The sequence below is a fragment of the Crotalus tigris genome, unplaced genomic scaffold (genome assembly GCF_016545835.1).
Source record: "Crotalus tigris isolate CLP2741 ecotype Arizona unplaced genomic scaffold, ASM1654583v1 scf7180000024401.5802323, whole genome shotgun sequence".
Lineage (NCBI taxonomy): Eukaryota > Metazoa > Chordata > Lepidosauria > Squamata > Viperidae > Crotalus > Crotalus tigris.
Window position 1 is genome coordinate 5,403,448 of NW_024100569.1, and position 12,198 is coordinate 5,415,645.

Here is a 12,198-nt window from a genome sequence, read left to right on the forward strand (position 1 = left end):
TTAAAAAAAAAGGGTGGTAAACAAGACCTACTTTAAAATTATCTTTGACAGATAATTTATTTATACTTTTCAGGATTCCTCCTCCTCTTTCTAGTACATTTTCTTACCAAAACAATCTGCATGCTACCCTATAGATATATTTTATTGTTTTGCATGATAATAGTGCTAAAATATCGGGTCCTTTAGAAATCAGTTAGTCTTCTCAAGAGCTGTTTCAATTTTATTTTCACAGAAATCTTATGAGATAAATTAGGTTAAATACAAGAGTATCAATTATCTATAATTTGATCTTAGCCATTGGAAAGACTTAGTCAGGGAAGCAGAAATAGCAGGCATATTGAAGAAGAAAAAAAGTGTAACATTCTAGATTTTTAAAGGAAAATTAAATATGCATTTTGTCCAAAATTATCAAATGATTCTTGCAGCTATATTGCACATGACCATGTGTCCACAACCCTAATCCAATACTGATTATTATACATATTATTAAACTACATTTCTTTCAGTTCTCATCCCAAAATAGTTTCAATAGGAATTTCCTGGATTTCTTTCCATGGAGAAACTTATTTTATGTAGATATTTGGGTTCTTATCCAATATAAATTAGTATGATTTCCAATATTTCATATACTTTTTGTGAATATTGAACAGCACAGTAAAATAGGTCATGTTATATTTATTTTGCATATATTAAGTATATCATAATAGAAAATAAAATTGATTAATCACATACCATGGAATTTGACAATATTTTGTTTTATGTGTACCAAAATGGCTACAGTAATCCCTATTTGCCCTGTATTTAATTTGTTATACTGCCTTGTCTTATTTGTACAAATAACAGTAAGATTCTGAAGTGAAACTTATAACTCTATTTTATTACCTCTAGCAAAAAATATCAGCCTCAAAACAGGAAAAATACATGGACACATCATAGTGGACTTCAGTAAATTTCCTCCACTGGGATGACTCTATGACTGAAATATAGGAAATTTAAAAATTAAAAGAAGCAATTGCAAATGGAAAAGTTAGAGAAGTGTGTACTGTGTGTAAAAATATCCAATATTGATGATGCAGTGGGGAGCTGTGGATTAAAATATGTGGGGCAGCAAATAAAAGCAATACTATTGTCCAACCAGTCAACCAGAACATACTTTTCAATGGCAAAAAGTTTTTTCAAAGGGAATGACGAAGTAATATTGAGGCACTTATACTGGGAAAAAATTCTGCCAAGCAGGATTTTTCCAAAGAATTTCTGATAGTGTTCTCCTCCAGAAGATGAAAGGAAATACAAGGAGCATCAGTTATCCATGACCTGATCCTAGCCATTGGGGAAGACTTAGTCAAGGAAGCAGAAAAACATGGAATATTGAAGAAAAGTATAACATAATAATAATAATAATAATAATAATAACAACAACAACAACAACAACAACAATGATAATAATAATAATAATCCAGAAGTTTTAAGAAAGTCTATCAGATATTTATCTTGTAGTAAATGCTTTGACCAGGGAGTGAGAACTATTATTTTGAAGGGGTTTTAGTAAAAAGTTTAGGTAATTGAATACAATATGCCAGATAAGATTGAATCCAGAACAGGAATTACTGTCTTCAGGAAGGGTGTATTTGACCAAAGTATCTTGCAATTTATTTATTTACTTTTCATTTACTAAAAAGAACATGAAAACATTTTACCTTTCTTTGCTTTTTCATTCAGTGAAAAAAAGGAAAATATATAGTCAGGCTATAAAAGCAACTTAAATGTCAGTTTATATTTTTATTGTTTCCTTTTGTAGGCCTTTAAGAGGGAATTAAAAATGAAAGACCCTGTTGTCTTGAATGCACTTGAAACAGCCCGAATGTTCATATCTGAGAAGCCTTTGGAAGGACTGGAGAAGTTTTACCAGGAGCCGAAAGGTAATTGCTAGAGTGTAATAATAACCTGCCGGAAGAAGCAGCAGCAGTGGCTAAAAAAAAATCTATCCATTCTTATTGGACTCTCTAAATATTTGCAAGTTTAATATGACAAGAATAAGAACACTCAGAATGTAAACAGTAATCAGTTTGCAGATTTATGAGCATACCGTCTTTGCATATTCTAATCTAATATTGTTTCAACAGTAATGATGCTACTCAGTGGACTTAATGCTGTTGATATAACCCCATGAAACTACTCAATTTGAGCTAGTGCCACAGATATAACACTTGAATATTTTTGCCTCTTAATAATAAAAAAATTGAGATTTTGTTTTTAAATTTTATTTATGTTATCTATGTGCTTCACTTTTAGAGCTGTCTCCAGGTGAAAGAGCCCAGAATGTGACTCGACTCCTAAAGAAGCAGGCAGATGAGGTTAAAACAGAATGGGATAAACTGAACCTACAATCCGCCGACTGGCAAAAAAAGATTGATGAAGCCCTTGAAAGACTACAAGAGCTTCATGAGGCAATGGATGATTTTGATCTAAAACTGAGTCAGGCAGAAACTGTCAAAGAGTCTTGGCAGCCAGTTGGGGATTTGCTCATTGACTCACTGCAGGATCATCTTGAAAAACTGAAGGTAAAATGATATTTCTGTTCAGTGCTGTTTCCATTAAGATACACTTAACATTCTGCTGTAGCTCCCCCTTCAACACAAAGAGAGAATTCACTGTGATGTTAATTAATCACAATGAATATTAAGATAACATATAACTAAAAATATATTACTGCTATCTTTAAATTTAGTTGTGCCTTAAAATGTAGGCTAGTGAGAAATTCCAAAGGCATTCAGTTTTATATGTCAAATTATTTTAGTTATGCATTTTTAGGAAACTTTATTTGTCTATTTATTGTTAATGTAATCAAATTTATTTTTTATATATACATTATGGAAAAATGTCAGCAAAATTATAGTTACTTTGTGGCTAATTATCCACTTCCTAGGGTGCAAGAACATGCTTTCATATCTATACTATTTACATTAATTGATTGACTGATTGATTGATTATTGTCACCAAGTAATTGATGACTCTCAGCAGCCATATAGATATTCTCCTTGATGATCTATTCCAGACATGTCAAACTTGCAATGTCACATGACATCGCGCAACCTATCAGGATGGTTTTGCCATTGCCGGCAATGGGGTGGGCATGGCTTCCGGATGATGCGGCCAGCTAGCAGGCCGGCAGTTTGACATCCCTGATCTATTCTATCCCTATCCTGATCCTTCAATTCTTGCAATAGTGCACTCATGGCCACTGTTAGCCGTCCATTTTCCTTGCTGCTGATCACCCTCTTGTCCATTTTTTATCCTGAATATAAATTAAATAATTTTTTCATCAAAAATTAAATTATTTTTCATTAGACATTTCTTAAATTAAATATTTTTCATCCTGAATAGAAATTAAATCATTTTAACAATAGTTTTGTGGTCTCTAGAAGTCTGAGTGGCATCTGCTGCAATGAATGGGCATGACTTTCATTCAGGCTTTCATTCTATCACTTCTTGGCCATTCTTTTATGAACAGATTAGCCATCCTATCTCTGAGATGGAATGAACTATTTAGATAGTCCTTGATATGGGTTGTCATGTGAAGATGTTTTATATCTCCTTAAGAGAAAAGTGGGATGAAAAAGTTTGGACGTCTGGAAGGTCCTACTTCTAATTTAATTTATTTTTCTGACCTTGTTCTCTCTCTCTCTCTCTCTCTCTCTCTCTCTCTCTCTCTCTCTCGCTCTCTCTCTCTCTCTCTCTCTCTCCCCACCCCCACTCCCGCTTCTGTTCTTTGTGACCTATTTTTTTCCAATTTCTTGGTTGCTATCAACATTCCTCATGGTTAATCCCTTTATCTTTTTGTTTTAGCCATGCCTTTACTTTGTCAATGTATTCCTTTTCCATTTTCCACTCTCGTCTCTTTGCATCCTTTTGCAACAATATGTGGCTAAAGTCATCACAAGTCTTCAAAACGTTCATTTCTCTTTATTAGAGTGCATCATGGAAATATGGTTTTTAGCAATTTACATGCAGTTGATAGCTGAATTATGTTTCAGGATGCATTACTAAAGCAAAAAATAACCTGCTGTATTGAATTATGTTGGTTAGTATGGCTAGAATAAGGAAAATCATTAGTTTAGTTCATCCATAAAAAACAGTTCTTTTTCAACAAGCTAGAATCTATATTTTCCATTTTGAAAAAATAGTTCAGGTCAGTTTTTTTCTGTCAAAGTGAACACAGTGAAATCAGTACTATGTATTAGGTGTCTGGAACTCTTTCTTCTTTTGCCACTATAGAACACAGATCTGAAGCCTTATGAAACATATGCTAGTAACAGAATATTTATATGCCAATTTTGTCTATGTGAGTTTTGAAGATATCAGAAAGGTTTGACTGAGTTCAAGGTTGATAAGAACACATTGGTTCATGTGGATATGGGAGATTTCTAGGACAACGATCCTATGGTTGTTCTCCACTGAGATTTGCTCATGGGTCTGCAATGATTTTAATCTATTTCATTTGTATTTTGACTCTTTACAACATTTTACATCCTTCATGCATAAGATCAAGTTACACTTTACATACCTTATGATAGAATTAGGGTGAAGAAATGGATACATTTCTTTGGAGACTTTTGCCACCAACAAATTGCAGTTGTTTATAAACAAAGAAATCATTTTGATTTTCTATATTAGCATGACTATTTCTTTAATAGCTACCCAATATATGAATATATCAGATTAAACATATCAAGGTTTATTGATATTAAACATATCAATACTTTTTAAAGTATTACTTTTATTACTGTTAGTAAATGATGTTTTATATCTAATATGAAAGAATATGAAAGAAATATTTTAGGGTTCTTTTTTCAAATGAATATCACTGGACTATAACGTGCAATTATCAATAACTTATGGAGTCATGTGCACTACAATAACTTAATCAGATAACTCTAGTTCATAAATATGGCATGTGTTTTAAACCTTTAACCTTAAATTTAATGCATATATTAATCAAATGAACTCCGCAGAATCAAGCCACTTTCATTCAGATCTCCTTCCTCTTTCTTTTAATTTCACAGGTACATTCTATTTTGTTTATTTCATTCATTATATTTATTAATTCATGCCTTTTGCCATATACTCTTCTTAAAGTCCAATAGCCATATTTTATATTTAATAGTGATTACAAAATGGGACCAGAGATATCTTGGCTACCCACTATAACTTTGGTCAGCTGAGACTATCACATAATGCTTTTTAATAATTCAGAGACAACATAATTACATGTAAACAATATAGATATAAATATCTATATAGATATATATTATTTATATTATCAATATAGACAGTAAAAATTACCAACCTCAGTTGTAGCTATATCACAGTGGTGGCGAACCTATGGCATGGATGCCAGAGACAGCATTCGGAGCCCTCTCTGTGGGCACGTGCGCCGTCACCCCAGCCCCGCCTCCCTCCATGGCCCCCTCCTCACCAGCAGCCCTCCCCCAGAGGAGAGTCACCCATGGGCATGGCCCACACAGAGCAGCGCAGCCAAGCACATGGCACCAGGGACAAGATTCCACCCTCATGCCCCGTCACACATAGATGATGCTGCAGGGCGTGGGGAGAGGGGATGGCTGCTATGACACTGCTGGGCCACCTGGGCGATCTGCTACAGTGGGCTGTGGAGGGAGTGGGTAATCCTGTGGGTGAGTGGGGCGGGGGCGTAGTGAGGGCAGGGTGGGGGGACAGAACACGGGCAGGGGTGGAGTGGGTAGGGCAGGCAGTTTTGGGGCACTTGGTCTCTAAAAGGTTCACCATCACTGCTATATCACATGCACCATTCCCTGCTAATGGTAAGAAATGTACTAATTCATTTCACAAGTTTTAGACAAGATGTTTCAAGGACAATCAAAACCTATTTTTGGCTTAAGCTTGGTCACTCTATCCATGCAAGTTATAATTTCCTGAAAGCCAATATATTGTTGCCCTCATGCCACTATCTTAGAAGCACATTTTTTCTTATTTTGAGACCAAAGTAAATGAAATATATTACGGAAAGATAAAAGAAAAGAATGCAAGAGACAAATTTTGAAAAATCACATGCCACCTGAGGTAACCAGTAGCAAATTATGTGAAATTCTGGTACTATTTGAATTATACACTTCTGAACCAGAAAAGGACTAATTTCATATAATTATTTCCCATCTTCACAGTATGTGTCTCCAAGGAATAGAATTATATACAGAATGAGAAAAATTCTTTGTTGTGCTTGTGACACATCCTTGTATTGGATGACAAACATTAACAAAAGTATTTTAGGGAGTGTTTTTTTTAAGGGATAGAAAAGAGATAAAAGCTTTACCTTAGTTGTAAAGAGATAATCCTAGATCAAATGCCTGTTTTCCAAGAAAAATCTTTGTCTTGAACTTATTTTAATTTTCTGGAAGACAAACTCTGAATATTGTTGGAATTATTTACATGATTTTAAGCCACTAAATCAAATTCATAAATTCTTCTTTTTGCTTGCAATCCCAACATTTTATGTAGCATAAAATTAAATTTTACATTTTGATAAGTACACTTCACCGATTTTAATGGAATATTTGTATAGACCAGGGGTAGGCAACCCAAAACACTCAAAGAGCCACTTGGACCCGTTTCCCACCAAAAACAAAACACCGGGTGCCGCAAAACCCTTTTGATATCTAAAATGAAGATAACACTACATATATCCTTTTTTACCTTTATTGTGTGTGTGTGTGTGTGTGTATGTATATGTGTGTGTGTGTGCGTGTGTGTGTATACATACATACATACACACACACACACACACATATACACACACACAGGTAAAAAAAGGATATATGCAGTCTTATCTTCATTTTAGATGTCAAAAGGGTCTCTCTCCCTCCCTATCTGCCCTTGGTCTTCCCCCCTCTATTTCTTTCTCTCTCTCTCTCTCTCTTTCTGCCACTCCTCTTCCCCCCTCTATTTCTCTCTCTCTCTCCCTCTCTCCCTCCCTCCCTCTCTCTCTCTTTCTCCCCCCTCCCTCTCCTATCTGCTGCTCACCTGGCAAGCTTCAAGCTGTTGTCCAGCAAGCTCAGGGGTAGGCAACCTCGTCTCTTTTATGATTCATGGACTTCAACTCCCAGAATTCCTGAGTCAGCCTAGCTGGGCTAGCTAGCTCTCTCCTGCGCTTCCTGCTTCCTGCAGAGATGCAGCAAAGGGAGGAGCTCCGCCCAGTAAGCTTTTCAGCTCCTCGGAAAACACTGTGAGTGCACTCTCTTTTACACATAAACACACACACACATAGAGAGACAGACAGAGAGAGAGAGAAAAGCAGGGAAGTGCAATTGCCTCTGTCTCTGTCTCTCTCTGCAAAGGCAGAGGAGGCTGGGAGCCACAGGGGAAGGCTCAAAGAGCCGCATGCGGCTCCGGAGCTGCAGGTTGCCGACCTGTGGTATAGACATACTAAGACAAAATATGAGTTTTTTAGTATCAGTAATATTTTAACCAGCTTTTGCTAACATACTGGGCGAACTGGGTCATACTCCTCTAAGAATTATTTGTATCTTTTTAATCTTTTCAAAAGTTCATCAAATAGTATTTTCAAAAGCTTGCATCATATTGGAAAATTTAATTTAGAGAAAAAACTAAATTAAGAGTCTCTCTGTGTTTCTTCTTCTGGAGTGGAGATGTTATTTTCTTTTTAACAAGAGAAGACAAAGCAGAGATGGTGAAAGGAACAAGTTAATTTATTAATAGTGAATGAGAATAAATGGAGCAGAAGGTTGTTTTCCCCTGAGAGAGTCAATAGTCTTGCTGACAGTTTCCTGAACTGAAAATAAAATTGCTGAGTACTAGGTACATAATTAGGAAAATATCATCTTGGACTCTGGCTAAGGCAAGCGTGATGATTTAGTTTGATTAGAGTGGCCTACTTGGCTTTAGCCATATGTAGTTGTAGGCAGAATTTTGGAGAATAGAGGGGAATGGAGAGTTATACTGGCCTATTATAATGCTACCTTTCTGAAAAGGTGCTTCGTGCAGAGTACTTTTAGTGTTCCAGATGGTAGAACTATTCTGGAGAGGTGATGGATTGGTACAGATAGTCCACTGCAGGAGGCTGATGGATCTGCTTTGGGGATGTTCTTTCTACCATCAAGCAAGTCTGTCAAATCCTGATTGACCTATAAAATAGAAAATGGGCTGTGCAATAGAAACAACCATCTTTTAATGGTGTTTCCTGCTGAGTACAGTTAATCAAACTGCCTGGTTTTCAAAGAAGCTGTTGGCAAAAAAGTGAAAAGGACTAGAGTGCTGTTAGCAAAAAAAAAAAAAAACCTAATTTGAAAGACTAGCCTGTGACAGCAATGCTATTGAAGAAATCTTTTGTCTCTGCTGCTACTGTGTCTCAGCAAAGCTGAGCAGTTTAGCAATCTGCGTAGACAGAAGCCTATTGAATTCTGGTACACGAGAATAAAGATCACAGAAAAGCCTATTGTAATACATTTCCCCCAGAATTTACTGTTCAAATTACTCATCTCCTTGATGACTTGAATGTTGTGCTTGATACAGATTGAGTTAAAATCTTCTTAGCTGTATAATGGAACTTAATGGCATCAACAGGAATGATGTATGTTTCTTGGGTTATGAAAGTGCATAGATTAGTAATAGAAGAAGAGCTTAGAGGTGATTGAATATTTTTACACGGCAGTATTTAAAAAAACAGTAATAATATCTTCATAATAAAAAACTTTTGGCTTTAGTATTTCAAATGTTCCATCTTGTCAAATTCAGTATCTCAAATATCCCATATTATCTAACAACTTTATGAAAACTCTCAGACTCTCCTCCATGATGATTTCTTGCCAATATGTGAATGACACAAAATTATACCATTCTTTTCCAAATACAAACGCAAACATGCTGAGTTATTTTGGAGATAGGGTTGGGATAAATGGGGGAATAAAGAATGTGAAAATTAACTGAAGAGAGACAGAAGGCACAACTTATAAAAATGGTAACCTATCTGGATAGAGATTTCTAAAATATTTGAGATATTTTCTGAACTTAATATTACCTTTATAACGAGAGGTGATTAAAAGCATACTTTATCAGACTAATCTAGTTTGCTAACTGCACACCTAGTTATAATGGTTAGAATTTGCTTCATTTTCTATGTAAAAGTTAGATTACTGTGGTATAGAGTATTCTGAGTAACTTCTAGAGTTTAGGTTTTGGTTTATGCAAAACAGACTTAAAATTTATAAATTATGTTAAAACAGATAAGGACCCGTGTAACCCTTATGGTTTTAAGATTAAACATAAACATAAACATTAAGATTAAACATTAAACATTAGCCTCAATTGTCTCTTATCCTATCCATTTATAAGATGCTCAAAGACTTAGTTCATTTGCTTGAAAATAAATTAGACTGGTAAACATGAAAAAGGGGCTTTGGAGATGTCTTATAACTTCATAAGGTTTTTCCATTCTTCATGTTGATATACAGTACTTAGAATAACATTTACTTTATGCTCAAATATTTATAAATATAAAATTAATACTCTTATTAATATTCTTACAATAAAAATCTTTTATTGTAATATTCTTAAGATGTTTTTATTCTGAGCAATGATCCTGACTCATTATGATACGAAGTCTCATCTAAATTATTTGTTTATTCAATTTATATTCCACCTTTCCTTTAGAAGTTCAAGCCAAACTTCCTTTCTTTCAAGTCCAGAGCCTTACATACACTACAGTCATGAATAGTAGAATATGTTTATCTATCTTTCTATCTCAGTGAAACATAGCAAGTAAAAGTTTGATATGGGACATTAAGCTGATGCTGGCATTAACCTGTCATTACAAAGGAAGATTAGATATACAGAAGTATAAATGTAAGACCCATATATTTCCTCCTGTTTCTTTTCAAGTTCTGCATTTCGTTATCTTCCTCAGCACTGTTGATTGCAGCAACGTAAAGTCTAATTGCAGGTCACATCTTACCGACATAAATGTCTTTTCTCTCTCATTTATCTGCTTTCATTTCATTATGTGCCTAATTAGCTTGCTTGGTCACTACATACTATAATCCTGAAATGCCAGTTTAGTTATTCTGAACTCCTCATACACTCATACACTCTCCCAGTAAAGATAATTAGAATGATATGAAGTTTTTTGTAATTTCCATTCTCTCGATGCATCATTTTAAATATTTTGAACTTGTTTGGCCTACCATCTATATCTGGTGACTGAGAATCAATGCATTTCAATGGATAAAATACTGAGAGAATACCTAAAAAAGGCAATAAATCTCATTAAGAGTTTTAAGTCTAGTCCAAAAAAAATTCCCTTTGTGAAAATAAAATCAGTCTAGAACATGAAGTTGTAGCTGTTCTGCTTAAAGAAAATTAATATAGTAAATCTAATTGTTCAGATCTAGAAATCAGCTTAAAACTTTTTCAGAATATATTGCCTTTAACTTTCTCTAAGAGAAAGATATTAAAAATATTTTTATTAGTTCTTAGTTTTTTTCTTTAATCTAATTTATGAGGTTAATGGCAGTGATTTATAAAATTGCTTTTATAATCTATTGACATAAACACACACACACACACACACACACACACACACACACACCTTTATAGAACCTTTGTTTGCCCTTCCCAAGCATCCTCCTAAAATCTGCAGAAGCCTAAGGAGTTGCAAGGCTTCTCACAGCTCTTACAATATCTTTAAGTGGCCCCTTTTTGATGGCTTTCCATTAAAATATATTAACCCAATGAAGCAACACCAACAATTATTATACAGCTAATATCCAGAGGTTCTTGTGGAGCTATGAACTAGAGTACTGTAGTAGTACTAAAGGAATACAACAAATATTTTTGTATTCTGTGTCCAAAAACTGACTGTGTATTCTAACCTAATTTGCAGAAAGCACAGGGTTTTATGGTTTCAAGTAAAGGAGAATATTAGTAACTTGGGGTTGGAATGAGGTGTTCTTGATGTTCTCTGAGCTTGGTTGTTTTCTTGCACTGATGATGTTACCCAATTTGGATAATGAAACTTCTGCAAGAAAACAACCAAGCTCAGAAAGCACCAAAACCCCCTCATTTTATTTTGTTTTGCATAAAGTTTTTTTTATTTCATCTATATAGCCTCCTAACTTTACATTACTTTACACAGGTCTACCAAGGAGAAATTGCTCCTCTTAAAGAGAACATGAACAATGTTAATGGCTTAGCTCATCAGTTTACCTCATCTGAGATTCCACTTTCTCCATATATGCTCAACAGGCTAGAAGACCTGAATGGAAGATGGAAACTCCTGCAGGTAATAATGTACTCCTTAAGAACAATCAATACTGTCAGGATGATGATTTGGATATTTTGGAGATTACTTATTTTATGAGTAATAAAGTAATAGTTATATCCATGCTATACAGATGCATGAATTTTTTTAAGAACAAAAAATGTAATATATTTCTAAAGTACTCTACTTTGGCAAATATTACTTAAAATTTATTTATTAATTATTTATTAATTATTAAAATAGATTGTTGATGATTAGCACCATTATTCAAATTACTCCCCTCTTGGTCAAAATAGTATTTTTGGGTTTCCATAATTCCACTGAGATATGATAACTTTTTAATTGCCAATTAATATAAGCAGAACAGAAATAGGCAGTTATTGTTTCAATGGGAGGGAGGGCCTATTTGTTGTCCTCTGAGTCCAGAAAGTTCAGTGACCATTATCTCCCTCTTAGGTAATATAATGATTACTCTAAAGACTTTAGTTACACTAATAAATTTGACATCATTGAGAATGTTATGTAGTATTCTAGTTGTGGGATATCTATGTACACCTCTATAATTGTTTTTCTGAAGGCTAATTAAATCTTTCAGGATAATATAATTTGTCTGCAGCTTTACTCCTGCTTGTATGTGAGGAGTATAGAGTTTGGGGCTGGGCAGCAAAGTTTTGAGTTCTTTTGGCTTTCTCTGAGGTCAGTTTCAATTAGTGTTGATTCAGTAGCCAAATCATAAATAGTTATTAAACTCTCCCCCCTTAGTTAAATTTATTTCATGATATATGTGTTAAAGACATTTGATATATCTCCATTTAGTTTAATCTGGCTTTTAGAACCTCCTTTATTATCACTAACTCTGAAATTATTAAAGTAATTACAGTGGAATCTTA

At 34.4% G+C, this 12,198-nt stretch overlaps 1 protein-coding gene across 11 annotated transcripts in view; it reads left to right on the forward strand.

The window, feature by feature from the left end:
- The window catches only part of DMD (dystrophin), a 962,852-nt gene that overhangs the window by 778,412 nt on the left and 172,242 nt on the right, over window positions 1-12,198 (forward strand). For all 11 annotated transcript variants that reach the window (XR_005555060.1, XM_039329649.1, XM_039329655.1 and 8 more), the window contains 3 exons: window positions 1,799-1,919; window positions 2,293-2,561; window positions 11,183-11,329. Coding sequence is in view for 10 of the 11 variants with exons in the window: in XM_039329649.1 (XP_039185583.1) it covers window positions 1,799-1,919; window positions 2,293-2,561; window positions 11,183-11,329 (537 nt within the window). In the remaining variant the exon portion in view is untranslated. The remainder of the gene's footprint in view (window positions 1-1,798; window positions 1,920-2,292; window positions 2,562-11,182; window positions 11,330-12,198) is intronic.